This window comes from Castor canadensis, chromosome 4 (genome assembly GCF_047511655.1).
Source record: "Castor canadensis chromosome 4, mCasCan1.hap1v2, whole genome shotgun sequence".
Taxonomy (NCBI): domain Eukaryota; kingdom Metazoa; phylum Chordata; class Mammalia; order Rodentia; family Castoridae; genus Castor; species Castor canadensis.
In genome coordinates this window covers 73,720,958-73,738,660 of record NC_133389.1, presented here as the reverse complement: position 1 = coordinate 73,738,660, position 17,703 = coordinate 73,720,958, and the positions used below count along the sequence as shown (strand labels likewise).

The following is a 17,703-nucleotide window of genomic DNA, read 5'->3' as shown; positions in this document are numbered from 1 at the left end:
ATCTACTGTTTTCTTTTCTTTCTACGGAGACAAAAATAAAGTCCCATCTGAAGAATGGGGCTATTCCCTTAATTCCCTGACAGCCAGGAGGTATCACTAGGTCCTACAAGTGGAGTTGTCTCTGTGAGCTCTTGAGGTCAGAAAGGACTAGAGGTGAGTGGAAAGCCCCAAAACGCTCAGAGTTCACAAGGTTGAGATGCCAGCATAAAATGGATACTGTGGCTCTTTTTGAGCCTTCACTACAAAGCATGGAATTCAAGGTATCACCAAGTTGGAGAAATAAAACATCTCTAGACAATACGGGAATGAGGGTGCCTGTGTGAGGAGGGCTCCTCCTGCCAAGACATGTGGCAAATCCAGGTTTGACCAGCGTCAGCAATAGACAACTTGCCCAGCTCTGCCCATTTGCGCTGGGTGGGCAAGAAAACCCTACCTCCTCCGTTTACTTTCTGACTCAAGATATGCAAACAATACTGGTAATTGCCATTAGCAACTTACAGTGTTTGTTCTAGAATCCTGCAGCATAAATTTCCAGGCCCTGGAGAAAACAAAAAGGATACTTCAATTCAGCATTTCAATGATTCTCAAATTCAGGTTGGCATCAGAATTCCTAAAAAAGCTTGTTAAAGAACAGGTCTTGAGCCTTACCTGAAGATCCACTCAATCAACTCATCACAACATGAGCAAGGAATATAATATACATAAGCATATATATAATACGCATATAGCTGTATATATATACAGACATATATACACATCTATAGTATAAAATTAACATTTAAATCATAATTATACATTTAATATCTGCTTTACTTTTTAATAAATGTGAAATGTACTGCAATTTGCTTTGTCAGTTCAAAACACATCCCCAGATTTGCTTCATTTTTAATTGTTACATAATGTTTCAAGATGAGTACATTCAGATAACCAGCAATTTTTTGTAATTCAAAAGAATGCTTCTATTAACATCCTTATATTACCCTTGTACTCTTATAAACATTTCTGCAGGAGGAATCCCAGAGAAAAACTACTAGGTTTATCTCAGTGGGTACTGCAAAAGATCCTGTAGGATGTAACAATCTCCGCCCCTCCCAACCTTCTTCCTTTATACAGTCACAAAAATTAGGTATTTGAATCTAAAGTCTCTCAGAGTTTTCTGAATTCTTCCTCCCTCGCCCCTCCTTTTTGTTTCTAACCCCCATCCCTCTTCTCTCATCTCTATCTTTTCCACCTATGTTTTATTCTCAATCTACTCTCCTTGAGTTGAAATATTAGCTTGTTTATTTTCAAATGTTCTGGTTTTCTAATGAATGTGCCTAAGTTGTGAAATTCTCAGTAGATGTAACATGTTTCTGCTGCTACAGGAATACCACACTGGATTATCCTTGTATCCTCTGTGGATTCTTTGGTTATTTCAGGTGGGACAGTCTGTTGTGGCCTTTGATCTGCAAATTCAGTCATATTATTCCCAGAACATTTTTCTGAATACCTCTTTTTTGGGTCCTGTACTTTCTGGACTTCAATAAGCTTTGTGAACTATTTTACTCTAACACAACTTTAGTCTTTCTTCAATTCCTCTCATCCTTTCCCTGCTTTCTCTGAGATTTCCTCCATGCTAATGAGTCACTTTTCCACTGGGTTGTCAACCTGGGAAAGTCATTTGCTTTAGCTTAAAAATAAGAATGATATCCCACCCCCCTCCCTGGGACAGTGACAGCCTAGGCTATAGACACAAAGAAATATAAATCCCTGCTCTTTCACAGCATCTGTTCTACTGAGAAAGAGATAAAAAAACAAGACCAACAGCTGATAGGTGGAGGGGGAGGGAGAAGGGGGAGGGGGGCAGACAGACAGCAACAGCAACAACCAGAGCTGGGGAGGGAGGTGGAATTTTAAACACAGAGCTAGGAGACTCTGCTTCTGTTCCTTGGGTTTTACTGTCCTGCAGACTAGGAGCTTTTTCTGAGGCTGGCAATCCTTCCCTCATTTTTCTTTATGGCATATTGTCAGAGTTGCCCATCCACTTCTATGTGCCCTGCTCATGTTCAATCTGGAAAGTGATAGGTAAAACTTGTATTTACTTGGGTAACAGTAACTGGGAACTCCACCCCTCCACTCCAGCAGCAGCTCAATGGACAAGGTGTTATCCATAATCACTTTTCTGTAATCAGAGGGCAAAAGGTAGGAGATATTTCTACTGGTAATGAGTAAGTCTTTTTTGAAAATCTGTGTCCTACACTGTCCTCTGAGCATATTCCTTTGAATGAGTCATGCTGAGGTTCAAGTAACCAACCAGAAAATTATTCAACTCACATGAGCATCAATCAAGCTCCCTGTCATAACAGCCTGGGGAAACTTCCAGCTTCTGCTGAGGTCCCAGGGTTATTTGCTTCAAGGGCTTTCCTTAGCTTTTCCAAAAAGTATCTTATTCTCTTAATCACATCATTCTAGACTAGGATATTACTGCAAGTTTGCAAGGTTTGTTTAATTCATGTCGTTGCTGCCTCTGGGATCTGAGGTGGGGTTATAAACAGTGACACACTTCCACACAACTGTCTACTTCTTTCTTTGGCTATTTGCAGTTTGTGCTTAGAGTCCAACTTCTTTATTTGGCTGTTGCTATTGAGGTGTTTTCCCTCATTTCACTAGATAGTTGGGGAAGATGATCCAGATTCATTTCACAATCTTTGCTCAGAGGTCTCCATTATGGATTGACTCATGTCCCCCCAAAATATATGTTGAAGTCCTAATCCTCTAACCCTACTTCTTTACTTAGAAATAGGGGCTTTGTAGATGGAATCAAATTAAAATGAAGTCATGTAAAGGACTGGTGTCTTTTATAAGGGGAACTCTAGACCCAGACACACAGAAGACCATGTGACAACAGAGGCACAGACTGTAGTACTACAGTTGTAAACCACGGACCAGACCTGAGAGCTAGAGAGACGCAGAGAAGAGTCCTCCCAGGATACAGGTAGCAAGGCCATGGAGAAACTAATTCCAGACCCTGACCCCCAGAATGCCAGCAAGCCAGAGTCTCCTGTTTAAGTTACCCAATCTGTAGTGCTGGGTACAGCAGCCCTAGCAAACTAAGCCTCCTACTCTGCTTTTTAACCTTTCTGTCATTTTATTTCAGCATGTTTCTTATTAACAGGAAAACAGCTGAACTTTGTATCTTCTGCCTAATCTCAAACCTTATTCTTCTAAGGTAATTTAACCAACTCACATTCATTGAGAACATAAATACTGTCAGTCTAACTACTGCCAGATCATTTCCTATCATGATTGATCACATTTTCCTATTCCTGCTTTTTCTTTTCATGAACAACATGAACAATTTCTATTCCTTTTTATTCTTCTAATTTAAAAAAGTATTATCTTCCATTTGTACCCGCCCTAATTTACATCTTTAAAAACCAGACAGAGGCTCAGGCATGGTAATACATGCCTGTAATCCAAGCTACATGGGAGGTGAAGACTGGGAAAATCAGGGCTCAAGGCCAGTTCAGCAAAAAGTTAGCTGGACTCTGACTCAACCAGTAAACTAGGTAGAGTGGTTCTGCCTTTAATCCCAGCTCCATGGAGGCATAGGTAAGAGGATCACCATCCAAGGTCCTAGGCAAAAGCAGGAGACCCTGACTGAAAAATAAACTAAAGCAAAAAGGGTTGGGGGCATGGCTCAAATGGTAGAGCACAAGGCCTTGAGTTCAAACACCAGTAACAAACACACACACACACACACACACACACCCTCATCTAGGTTTAGAACTGACACATCCCTCCTACAGGCCAACAAGAGCAGTCCTTCACAATATTTTTACTTTTCCTTCTTCTACAAGAAAAACACTCTAAAATTCTAGTTCCAGATATTTTTTCTACTATTAGAGGAACATTTTGTAACAATGTGACATCTTAGCCACAGCAGAGTACAAAAAGCTCTGGAGCCAAATCCTGCATCTAATCTAGTGAGACAAACAGAAGGGTGGCCCCTAAAGATGTCCCAACTTGTGAATATGATACCTTACATAGCAAAAGGGATTCTGCTGAGATAACTCAGGTGGGGGACCTTAAGATCCTTAAGGTGGGATAATTATAAATCTCAATACACATTACCTTTCTGGCTGCACAGCCAGAAAGATGGCAGTGTTGAGAGACTGGCGCACTGCTGCCAGCTTTGAGGAAGGGAAAGGGACAAGAGCCAAGGACTACAGAAGAAGGCCAGGAGACAGAATCTTCCTCCAGAAACCCAGAAGTAACAAAGCCCTACACAAACATTTTGGCTGAGCTTTGTCTTAAATTTCATACTTCCAGAATATAATAATAAAGAAATATGATAATAAATGTGTTTTCTTTGAAGGGGAGGTAGAGAGGGTGACAGGGTGAATATGATAGAAGTATATTATATATATATATATATGATATATTATTTGTAGGAAAATAGCATTAGCAAAGCACAGTAAAAGCTGTCAAAAGGGAAGGAGAGGGGGCTAAGAAAGAGCAATGTAGACAAGGTAAATTCGATCAAAGTACATTATATGAATGAATGTAAATGTCACAATGAAACCCCTTTTTACAATTAATTTATGCTAATAAAAAATAAGTGCTAAAAGCTACTTAATCTCTCTAGGCCTCAGCTTCTTACATAGGAACAATACCCACTTTGTAAGTCACAGGGAGGATAAAACAGTACCTGTAAGGCAGTCAGCTTGGTGCCAAGTGTACATTATGTACTTAACATATGTTAGCTTAATTTATTAAGTAGTAATGATAGCTCCGGCTTATGCAAGTAGAAGTTAGCCCAGCATGTGGTCACTTCTCCATCTATCTTTAAGAAAGTCATGTATCTTTTAGAATATGCCATTAAGATTCATGGATAAGCATCAAAAAAGTATACAAAAGAAGCTACATCTGGGATTTAAAGTCAGATGTAGAGTTTGGCACTGAATCAGCATTTACATTGAGGATAAGCATGGACACTGAGTACAGGGGCAGGCACTGACCAACGGTCATGAATGTATGACTATTTCAGCAACCTCTGTTACTGAATTCTTACAAGGTCCAGAACCAACACACTGTAGTGCTACAAAGTGAACCAAGAAAAACTCATTCTTCCCCTAAATCTCATCAGTCAGTGTTTTCAAGGTCATGATCCAATATCAATGCCAAGGTCACTAGGCTGAGGACCAATGAGGTCTGAAACCTTCTGTAGAGATCACAGATGACAATAATGACAGCAAAGGAAGGAAAATGCTGTACAGTAAGATGTGGGGGCTTGCTGAAGACAAATTACATTAAAAAAACAAAATTTAAGAAATAATTTGCCTATGTCTGTCTATGCCTATATTTGGTGTGAATCTGTAAGGAAAAGGAGAGGCTGGGGGTGGGGTGGGGCATGGCTCAAGTGCTAGCGCGCCTGCCTATGAAGCACAAGGCACTGAGTTCAAACCCCAGTACTGCCAAGAAAAAAAAAAAAGAAAGCACAAAGTCACAAAGTGACTGCTATACTTTTTTGTTTACCATATGGAGTCCTGCTGCCTGGGCAGTCCTGGACAGGAAGAAATTAGAACCAGGAAAAAAGCCCCTGTTACTTTTCTTGGCTGAAGTAAAACTCCATTCCCATTCTTTTTCCTTCCTGACAACTGGAAATTAAAGCAGAAAACAGTTTTTAAATGGAACATCTAACAGATCAAAACTCACAAACAATCATCTGTGCTTTCGGCACAGAGACTGACAGTCTTCCCATCTCGGCAGACAATCTGCAGCAGACAGTCTCTTGGCTTCCCATCTGGAGGTTGAATGTCTGAAAAATAAGCAGAATCAAGGAATACCTACACAGTTTTTTTGTTTTGTTTTGTTTTTCATGATTTCTCCTTACTCATTTTAAGACCTAACAGCTCAAATAAGCAAAGAACTAGACAACAAATCAAGTGCTACCTCCAAGAAATAACCCACAGCCTGACCAAGAATGCAAAAAGGAAACAGTGAGGCTGACTGGCAAGACCACTGGCAGCTAAAAGACTTCCACAAACATATTCCTTTCAAGTGGATACAGGGATAATTCCAGGAAACTGTGACATAATGGCCTTTAAGTAAAACTGACAGGTGCTAGTTGCTAAGTCACAAACTCAAAGTGGTGGCCCATCCTTCTTGGGATTTCCAACCATTTGGCTCCTTTTCCACCAGATGAACGGATGTAGCTGGAAAGGTCTGGTCTATCTTAGATGAGAAAAATTGATCTGCCTGAGCTTTATGGTTCATGATCCAAGTGCCTGGAGCCCCACTGCAGCTGTCCCTCCCAGACTGGCAAATCGGGTAAGGAAGGGAATCCAGCTCCCAGCCAGACTGAAGAAGGGCAAATGACAGAAGCTGGCCAAGGCAGGGCCTCTTACCCCGACACTCATGCCCTATGCGGATATTGATGCAGTCCACAGGCATGTGGACCTTATCCTCGATACTCTGCCGAGTCTGGTCATCGTAATAGATCAGGTGACCATCTGACCATAGATCAAACCAATTCTTCTTCCAGCGCTTCAAAATAGTACCTGGAAAAAAACAAAAATAGGGAAAAGATTGGGGATGTGTGTCAAGTGATAAAGTGCCTGCCTAGCAAGTGTAAGGCCCTGAGTTCAAACCTCAGTACAAGGTGGGGGGAGGTAGGTTGGCTTTGGGCCAAAAGAACAAAGCTTGCCCTCTAACTCACTGGAGAAACAAAGGAAGCTCTCCTCTGGCCCTCTAAGGACACCTACACAGAACTGTCCACAAGTAGTCCATCAATCTGAAAGTGGAAATGGAAGCACGGCCTGACCACTCTCCTACAATAGGGCTGCAGGAAGCACATGCTGTACACATGGAAAAGGCTCTGGCCAAAGGACAAGCCCCAAAACCAAAAAGGAAAGTTAGGTTTAAAGAAAAGCTTGTGTGAGCTAATCAAACAGGTCTCATGTCTAGCTCCCCATGCAGAAGTAAACAAAACTTCACACTTTTTAAACTTTTAAGCTTTCTAAACTTTCTCAGCACTATTAAATTTGCTAGATTGATCTTAAAGCACTGGGCTACAATATGAATGAATATAATACTGCCCTCTTTTGTCCTTAAGAACTTTCATATACACTGTTTCCTAACAGCTCCCTTCACAGGGAGTCCAGAGCAAGAGTCGAGTCTCCCTTCTAGATACAGAAGCAGATGGAATGACTCAAGACAGCTGGTAAATGGGCACAGGAAGGTGGACCCAGGGCAGGAAATGCCTTTTACCTGGCACATTCTACTCATTCATTTTTGTCAGTTTGAGAGAATCATACTTTCATTTGTAATCTTGGACTAGGCAATTAACTTCATAAAGCTGTAATTTCCTTGTCTACCAGAAGGAAACCCCTGCAATGGACTCCTAGAGCCTGTCCTACCTAATTCGCAGTCACCCACATACTGCCCTCTGCACATGTTCCTGTACATCTCACCTGTTCCTGGCCAATGTGCATAAATCTCACTCCACATGCCTCCCTCTATAGCATCCAGCCATACTGCTATCTGTATCAGGCGTCTCCTCACTGCAAGGAGTATCTGCAGCACTTGCCCACAATAATCAGTTGCAACCCAGCAACTGTGATTGGCAGCACCTGAGCTGCACAGAAACTACCAGATTGAGGTCATGTGCAGTGGCTTATGCCTGTAGTCCTAGCTACTAGGGAGATGGAGATTGGGAGAATAGAGGTTCCAGGCCAACCTGGGCAAAAACTTCACAAGACCCCAAGCCAACCAATGGCTGGGTGCAGTGACGTGTGCCTGTCATTCCAACTATGTGGGGAAGCACAAATAGGAGAGTCACGGTCCAGGATGACCTAGACATAATGCAAGACCCTATCTCAAAAAAAAAAAAAAACTACAAAAAAAGGCTGGCAGCATGGCTCAAGTAATAGAGCACCTGCCTAGCAAGCATGAGGCCCTGAGCTCAACCCTCAGTACCACAAAAAATAAAAAAAAAAACTCCCAGACTGAGCCACAAAGCCAGACAAGAGGAATTACCAGGCTAGGGAATTCTACCTAAGTATCTTCCCTGCCATCAAAGTCCTTACTGCAGATCCCAAATCAGTCTCCTAACAGGCAATGGCAGAATGCTTGGCCTCCACATGACTACATATGTATATGTGCTGCTGTGCAACCCAGTGACTATGAGATACCCCACTTCGTTTTATGCTATTAAGACTGATGCTTCTGCGCTGGCAAAATGGCTCAAGTGGTAGAGACTGCCCAGCAAGCATGAGGCCCTGAGTAACCCCAGTCCCTCCACCCTTTGCTTTTAGTGAAGGCAAATCAATCTACACATTTGGGGATGAAGCTATAGAACAAGTCTTCTGAATATACATCCCTGACATAGTTATGGGCCAGGACACTGGATATGTCTGTGCAACTTGTTTGAGAACATCTATTTTGTGTATATAATCACCATGCTAGGCACTGGTAAGGAGCCCAAAATTAAAAGAATCACTGTTCGCTAATCTACAGACCACTTACATTGAGTTGTGGTGGAAAAAAGATGTGCCGTCAAACAAGGGTGTGGTGGGATGTAAAGAGAAAACCAGAGACCATCTAAAGGACCAGCAGAGAAGGACATGTCCTCAAGGTGTGAGAAACCTCTCCATAACCATGGGGAAGCTGGGACCACAAAACCCAAAACAAGGAAACTTACACAGACTGGAGCTAGAGGCCAATACGCCAGACTTCCTGTGTAAAGCTGGTATTACAACAACCCTGTCTATGCTAAGACTAACAGTCAGAGACCTTGGGAGGATACAACGTTCTGCTCCAGACAGGCTGAAGGTTCACATCTAAGTAGATATACTGTTAATGACAGAATCAGACCTAGATAAATTACACTGAATCTCAATGTTTTCAACTGGAAATAATACTACCTACCTCAGTATAGTACTACTGTGAGATTATACAAGTATACATAAAATCTTTATAGTGGGTACCTGTGGCTCACACCTATTAATCCTAGCTATTCAGGAAGCAGACATCAGGAGGAGGGCAGTTCGAAGCCAGACCAGGCAAATAGATCACAAGACCCTATCTCAAAAGGACTGGTGGAGTGGCTCAAGTGGTAGAACACCTGCCTAGTGGGTATGAGGCTCTGAGTTCAAACCCCAGTACCACCAAAAAATAAAATAAAACAAAATCTTTATAACAGGAACACAAACTTCAGAGGCAATAGTTTTAATAAACCACCTAAGGTATGCAGTTGACTCTTCACTGCTAGACTGAACATTAGCTGAGTTCAGAAGGTTTCTCTCAAATATAAATTCAAGTCTATGAACAGTAAGCAGCATATGCTTTAGTTCAGGCTTTTGCTATCCTTTTTCCTTAACTTGGCTCCTTTAAAACAGAAAATTCTGCTCATTCTTTCTTTAATAATCAGAGCCAGCTCTTCCTGATTACAGTATAAGATATATTCCACTTGGAGCAGCAGCCTCAGAGATGGACAGTATATGAAGGACTGGCACACAGAGATGTCAATCTAGGACAGTAGATGTCAATCCATAAGAACTGTGCCTCTCTTCTCTGGAGTCCCTCTGGAGACAGAAGTTTGGCTTTTGTTAATCTCAAGCCTTCAGGTCAAGTCTTCCTCCACAGATTAACCAAGACTCAGTACTTCAGTCACTGCTCAATGCCCAAATAAGACAGACATTTCCCACATCTAGAGACTATGGCCCACGGCCAACATAGTAGCAAGGTGTGGTCAGATGCAAGCAAAGGCTCAGCTCAATCATTAAAACAAAGCAAGCTTGGACTAGAGGTGTGGCTCAAGTGGTGGAGTGCCTGCTTTGCAAGTGCAAAGCCCTGAGTTCAAACCCCAGTCCATCAAAACAAAACAAACAAATAAATAAATAAAGCATGCTAGTAAGGAAAGAGAAAGCAGCAGGGACCGCCACTGGTTCCTGGTTCCAATCAACAGCAAGCAAGAAGGCATTCCATGTGTGCCCAAAGACAGTTTATAGTTTTTAAAATTCCCAGGCTTTATGATTTGTTTTTAAATGTGATCAATTTCAGCAAACAGAAATAAACCTGTGCCTAAGGCAACACTAAACACAGACCCACACATCCTGTACTTACTCTGTCGCAGCAACCATCCACTCTTGACAAATGCCATCTCTTCACCTACAGGAGAAGAAAAAGGGAGGTTCAAAATTATACCCTCAAAGAGAATGGTTCATCTGGTCAAAGTCTCAATCCTCATCCCATTCGGTGTGAGCTGAGGAATCACTCAAAGCCCTCAGACCTCACCAGCCACCTGGCATTGACCAAATGCCTCAACAGGGTCACACCAGTGCCACCTCTCCTCCCATTCCAGGCTTCAGTCTCATCACCCACCTTTCTGAGTCTAACAGATTTGAAACAGTCCCAGGAACACTAAGGATCAGCTCTGACAAGGGCAGAGCTTCTCTCAATATACCCAGTGTCTGGGGCTCTTGGGACCAGTGACTAGCTTTATGCCAGATGTGTCTCTCTGAGGTCAAAATGGCCAGGTCAAGGCAGAAAACCAGGAGTTCTCAAGAAAAAGGTTTATAAAGTTATCTCCATAAAAACAAAAACCTTCATACAGTATGGGGTGTGGAGTTCAAAAGAATAATGACAAAGTAGGAAAAACCATCACAATCAGATAGCGATGAGTTAATTTTCTTCTCTTACAAACCTCACATATATCATAAAGGAAAGAAAATCATGTATTTGAGTGTTCACACAAAAAAGTGAATAAATTCAATTTCCCTCTCAATTCAAAGGACAATGTTTAAATGTGTAGTTAATAATTTTACCTATCAAATGGGCACAAAAAGCCCGTGTCACTAGCCAGGAGGAGGCATGACAGCAAGAGTGGCTAATAAATGCCCAGCACTGTCCCGGACACAAAGGATACAGCAGTGACCAGGTCAAAGTACCTATTTTCATGTAGCTTACACTCTAATGGAAGACACAGTTGAAACACAAATTTAAGACAGGTATGAAATGTTGTAGCCATCATACCTCTATAATGATGTTATTATCTCCAAACACAAAACTGGAAGAGTAAAGCATTATGCCAAAGGGCAAAGCATGACAAATCATGGATATATACATGACAACTTCCTGTGGCTATAATATCACATAAAAGAGATCTAGCTAGCAACAGTTACCTAGCAACAACTACTCAGAAAAGAATTGGGAGCCACCTAGTTACAATACAAATAGAAAACCAGACTGAAATGTTGCCATACAACTTTGCTGATACCTGATTAGCTGGTGGGTGTGGAACAAAGGAAACTTCTGAACGTCTGTGGTGTATTTGTTTAAATCTCAAATGATTCTTGACATTAATTTGGCTATATGTGTTGTCATTCTTGCAGCCAGGGAAGCACACTTAGATTAAGGATAGTGTCACTTATTCAAAGGTCGTAAGATTTTGGGCCCAATCAGTTGTACCTGCCTCTAAGATCATCACCACCAGCAGCACCCAGGAAGAGAAAGAGTTAAAAGACAGCTTTGGGCAAAGCATTAAGAATCTAGCGGATTTTCTATTGTCTCTAATTATAATCCACTAATTGTTTGGGTTAACATCTGAATTGCCAGGTCCTGTGCCTGTTTTACTTGGTGGTTGCTTGGGATTAGGGCTGGGCTCCATTTCAAGTACTTAAGGCTTTAAAGGATGTCAGCAAGTTGAAATTAGACAGCTGACTGGGCAATCAATTCAAGGCCAGTCAAGATTCAAAAGCATCTCAGCTGAGTATGGTGGCTCATACCAGTAATCCTAGTTACTCAGGAGGCAGAGATTAGAAGGATCGAGGTTCAAAGGCAGCCCAGGCACACAGTTTGCCTTATCCAAAAAAAAAAAAAAACCATCACAAAAAAGGGCTGGTGGAGTGGCTCAAGGTATAGGTCCTAATTCAAACTCCAGTACTGCAAAAAAAAAAAAAAAGGTTCAAAAGGATCTATGGAACTCAGGAGAGGAGGGAAAGGAAAAGAGAATGATAGTCAATAATATTGAAATACATTACATCTGTGCAGGTAGACGATACGCTATATACTGAAAGCTGTTGAAAAATACGGTTGGGAGGGAAGAGGTAAAGTAGAAAAATGGAAGGGGTTGAACTGACCAAAGCAAAGTATACTCACAGTGGTGATACACTGAGAAACCCCTTGAACATTGACTTTGGACTTAATAACCAAAGACAGAACTATAAAACAGGTAGTATGTGTGGGGGGTACTTGTGGGAAGGGGGAGGGTGAATACAGATAGAGAGGGAATAAGATTGATGTGTTTCATATACATACATGAAATACAATAATGAAACCTCTTGCAATTGCTCTAAGTGGAGCGGTGAGGGAGTTAGAGGGAGATGGTGGGGGCGATCTAACCAATGTACAATGATAGCCTATTCGGAATTGTCACAATGAATCCCCCCATACAATGAATATATCCTAATAAAAATGAAAAAAATTCATTAGACCATCTATAGGTTCATTTGAATTTCCTATATAATCACATCATCTATAAATAATAAGAAAAATGTTTCTTTTCAAAAAAAATGGAAAGATTCAAAAGAAGAAAAACAGAAACTTCTGCATCTGAAGGAGATTATGAACATTTCTGATATGCCTATAGAAATAATTAACACTAATAGGGAAACTGAGACTATTACAAGACAAAAACTGGAATTAAGAACAGAAAGTTTGTGAGACAGGGAATTCCTCTACTGACTTCAGTAACTTCTTATCTGGTATCATCCTGTCCACCTTTAGTCATTTGGTGGAACAATCTGATTTTCTCCCAGTGCCCAGATTGTTATCTCTAACACTGGTCTGTAAGATGAGCAAGCACTCCTTGAAAATGAGCTGGTTACAGTTTAGAGGCCTGATTCCTTATATGTACCTTACATGTTTTACTATGAGAAAGTAAAGATATGCCAGACAGTGGCATATACCTGTGGTCTCAGCTGTTCAGGAGGATGAGGTAGGAAGAGGACTTGAGACCAGGAGTTCAGAGTCAGCCTGAGCAATATAGTGAGACCCTGTCTCTTTAAGGAAAAAAAAAGCTTTCAGGAGTGCTTTACAAAAGATAAAGAAGCCAACCAGCTGAAGAAAGGGAACCTAGTAGCTAAAATGTGACATGTCAAATTCAGAGCAATAATTACAGTTCATTAGAACCAACTAAACATGATGGTATACACTGTAATCCCACCACTCAGGAGATGGAGGTAGGAGGACTGCAAGTTCAAGGCTACACAAGACCCTGTCTCCAAAAACATAAAAAAGAGAAGAAATAGAGGCAGATTGTATCCAGAGCATAAAAAAATTCAAGTCGGATACGCTGCTATAAAATTTCTTAGGGAAAGGACTCCCCTTTCGATGTGTTTGATTTCACACACCTGGGGGTATGGGGATTGCTTTTTTTAAAAAAGCTGAAACGCTGATTTTTATGGAACATTCCCTCACTAGTAATTAGTGGTTGTTGTGTTAATATTAAGGGATATTGTGCTTGCTATCTTAGGTGTTAGAATTTCCTGCTTAAGACAAAATCAAAACCCAGACTTCTAAGTGAAGAGTTCAAGCATACTGAAACAGGTAGTAGGGAAGACATAGGAACAAGCTTGATGAGAAATGGCCTTGGGGAAATGAACATTGGTTCACATTCAAAGAATATACAGAGTTTGCTGAGCTTATTCATGGTCTCCAGAAAAGTCCAAAGTTGCTGAGAGGATGTTAAGTCCCATGATGATGGCAGAGTCTTACTGCACCTTGTGGAATCTTCACTCAGCTCAGACAGTATGGTTAAGTCACAGGGCATCTTCTTCTTTTTTTTTTTTTCTTTTATTATTCATATGTGCATATGTGCATACAAGGCTTGGGTCATTTCTCCCCCCTGCCCCCACCCCCTCCCTTACCACCCACTCCGCCCCCTCCCTCTCCCCCCCACCCCCCCAATACACAGCAGAAACTATTTTGCCCTTATTTCTAATTTTGTTGTAGAGAGAGTATAAGCAATAATAGGAAGGAACAAGGGTTTTTGCTTGTTGAGATAAGGATAGCTATACAGGGAGTTGACTCACATTAATTTCCTGTGCGTGTATGTTACCTTCTAGGTGAATTCTTTTTTATCTCACCTTTTCTCTAGTTTCTGGTCCCCTTTTCCTATTGGCCTCAGTTGCTTTTAAGGTATCTGCTTTAGTTTCTCTGCGTTAAGGGCAACAAATGCTAGCTAATTTTTTAGGTGTCTTACCTATCCTCACCCCTCCCTTGTGTGCTCTCGCTTTTATCATGTGCTCAAAGTCCAATCCCCTTGTTGTGTTTGCCCTTGATCTAATGTCCACATATGAGGGAGAACATACGATTTTTGGTCTTTTGGGCCAGGCTAACCTCACTCAGAATGATGTTCTCCAATTCCATCCATTTACCAGCAAATGATAACATTTCGTTCTTCTTCATGGCTGCATAGAATTCCATTGTGTATAGATACCACATTTTCTTAATCCATTCGTCAGTGGTGGGGCATCTTGGCTGTTTCCATAACTTGGCTATTGTGAATAGTGACAGGGCATCTTCTTAGGGCACTGAAACTGGGGCCTGTGCCATCTGACAGAGACAACAAGGTGGCAGCCATCCGAGTGCAGGAGAGTAAGCACTTCATCTCCATGAAACAGTTGGTTTTTTTGGTTTTGTTTTTGTTTTTGGTTGGCTTTTGCAGTACTGGGGCTTGAACTCAGGGCCTACATCTTAAGCCACTCCACCAGCCCTTTTTTGTGATGTGTTTTTTGGAGATAGGGTCTCGCAAACTATTTGACTGGGCTAGCTTCGAACAGTGATCCTCCTGGTCTCTGCCTCCTGAGTAGGTAGCATTACAGAAGTAAGCCACCAGCACCTGTCTGAGATGGGTCCTTTGTGTCTACTGGCCTCTTGGGTTGATCTCCATGCTGGTATCACTGCCATACTTCATCAGCTCCACCATCTGCAGCAACCTAAGCTGGCCTCTGGCTCCCAACCCATAAGTTAAGACAGGACACAACCTAGATACTCCACACCAGGAAAGTATAAGTTAAGACACTAAGAGTAGCAAGTCCTTACATAAACAGCCACAGTCTCCTGCTCCTCAGCAGACCCACCACACCAACACTGGATCATGGATAAAAAAAAATTCTACCCACAGTCTGCTCCCAACACACTCCACAAACATATCTTAAACTCTCACTCTCCACAGGCAGAGGAGGGGACACTTGCTATCGCTGTGTGCCTGCAGACTTCCAGGTACTCACATGGCACTGCCTCACAAAGGCCAACCGAATCCCACTACCTTGCCCTGCCTTGAAGTTACGTAAAACAAAAGCAAAGGAGGCAGACTTTAAACATACATCTTTCCATGTTCTCTCTCCTACTGTGTTTATTTTTAGGGAATTCATTTTTAGAGAATATTTCTGGTCACTAAACACTACGATTTATAGGAGAGTTATTTTTCAAGTTGTAGACAAAACAGTGAAATTAAAACGTAAATAAAGGCAAAGAAAGGAAGAAAGCAGGCCAATTACAGTGGCCCAAGCCTCTAATCCTTACTATCTGGGATGCAGATTCGAGGCTAGCCCAGGCAAAAAGTTTGAGATACCCCATCCCAACCAATGGTTGGGTGTGGTGGCATGCACCTATCATCCCTATCATCCCAGCTATACATTGAAGCACAGACAGGAAAAGGAGGTCCAAGCCAGCCCTGGCATAAAGTGAGACCCTACCTCAAAAATAACCAAAGCAAAATGGGCTAGAGGTATGGCTCACGTGGTAGAGCACCAGCCTACCATGCACGAGGCCAAGTTCAACCCTCAGCCCTGACCAAAAAAAAAAAAAAAAATATATATATATACATATATATATATACACACACACACACACACACACACACATATATGAAGACAAAGATAGGGAAGTAATGTGATCATCACCCAGGCTAACTGCTTTGCTATTCCCAATAATGGCTAACTCTGCTCCCTCCTGAAATACAGAGAATGAAAGTTAAGGTGAAAACAAGGCATCAATCTACAGAGCAAAGAGAATGGAATGGTAGCAGAGACAAAAGCAGATGAGATGCTAACACACTTTGAAGGTTGTACACCAAGTAGACATGAAGTAACTAAAATTTATCTTTTTTTGCTTTGTCATATGCTAACAGAAATAAAACCCAGCAACCCAACTCCTACCACAAGAATACTGGAAAGATTGAGAAACTGAGGTTACAAAGTAATTCTGAAGGTAGGGGAAATACTGGCAGAGTTTTCTGAAAGTCTTTAAGAAGAGTCATTAGTCCCCCTAGCCATCCAGGCAATAATCCTGAGAATGCCTCTCCAGAGAGACTCTGGACTTGGGCACCAGGTACAGAGTGGGCATAGGATGCCACCCTTAGAAGAGGAACACATGGTCCTAAGCTACCGTCCCCGTCCTTTACTTACCTCCTAGACTCTAGCTCTGGCACAGTCCAAAAGGAAAGGCTCACTGATACTTACAGTTGGGGTTCTACAATTAAAAAAAAAAGTCTCTGCCTTCCCCTACACTGAAATTTACCAGATAATAAACTTCAGACGGTAGAATTTCTGTCAATTTTTTAGTACTGCTCTCTTAAACAGGAATAAAGAACAAACATCATCCAATATTTAAGAAAAGCTTAGAGCACAGAAAGATAAAGTTTTAGATGGAAGGAAGGAAGGGAGGGAGGAGAAAAAAATTAAAGAAACTCACAAGAATCAGAGACAATGCAGGAAGCAAAAGAAAACTAAAACAAAACAAATTTAAAAAACTACTATAATGGCTGGAAGTATGGCTCAAGTGACAGGGTGCTTGCCTAGCAATCATGAGGCCCTGAGTTCAAAATCCTAGTACTGGAAAATAAAAACAAAACCCAGTGTTATCAGAGAAATAATACATGCTATTATATCCAACACACACACACACACACACACACAATGTTCACAGTAGGAACGTTCAGAGAGCTATCAGTTAAAATGATAATCATAACTAAAAACTCAGACCTGAGAATGCAGCTCAGATAGAGCCTAGAATGTGCAAGGCTCTGGGTTTGATCTCTGAAAGGAGAAGGGAGAGGCAGCCCATCTCCTGTTGGAAAAAAAAATAGGAAATGAGCCTAGAATTAAAGCAACTTGTTAGAGACTGCTTAGGGGGTAAAGATAGAGCGTGTTCTTATTCAAGAATAAAAACCTAGATTCAATCCCCAGCATTAAAAAATAAAACAAAAAACTGCCTACAGGAATTTCAGAAACATGCCACAGAGAAAGAGCAGACAAGATACTAGATGAGCATTTCCCAGAACATGACAACACAATCGAAGACTCAAAAGCTCTGGTAAGGATCCAACAGAAAGAAGTTAAAAAGATACTCAGTAAGGCAGATGACTGAAATTTCAGTATGCTACAGATAAATAGAGACCTAAAAACTTCCTAAAGGAAAAGAGGAGTCATTCAGTTCAGAGAAACAGTTTAGAGAGGAGAGGATGATGGGAAGAAGAACACGATCGAGGTACATTATATGCACCTACGAAAGTAGTGTGATGAAAACCATTATAAACTGTAAAGCTGGGGGGCATGGCTCAAGCATTGAGCACTTGCCTAGCAAACTTGAAGGTCTCAGTTCAAACCCCAGTACTGCTACCCCTCAAAAAAAGTAAGAAAAAAGTGGGGAGGATTA

The 17,703-nt window shown here is 41.5% G+C and overlaps 1 protein-coding gene across 3 annotated transcripts in view; it reads right to left on the bottom strand.

The window, feature by feature from the left end:
- Plekhb2 (pleckstrin homology domain containing B2) overlaps positions 1 to 17,703 on the bottom strand; it is a 33,953-nt gene that overhangs the window by 12,403 nt on the left and 3,847 nt on the right. For all 3 annotated transcript variants that reach the window (XM_020159813.2, XM_020159811.2, XM_074070448.1), the window contains 4 exons: positions 10,108 to 10,152; positions 6,390 to 6,542; positions 5,698 to 5,800; positions 499 to 538 (listed from right to left, as the gene is read on the bottom strand). In XM_020159813.2, the coding sequence (XP_020015402.1) occupies positions 499 to 538; positions 5,698 to 5,800; positions 6,390 to 6,542; positions 10,108 to 10,144 (333 nt within the window). In that variant the 5' untranslated portion in view covers positions 10,145 to 10,152. The remainder of the gene's footprint in view (positions 1 to 498; positions 539 to 5,697; positions 5,801 to 6,389; positions 6,543 to 10,107; positions 10,153 to 17,703) is intronic.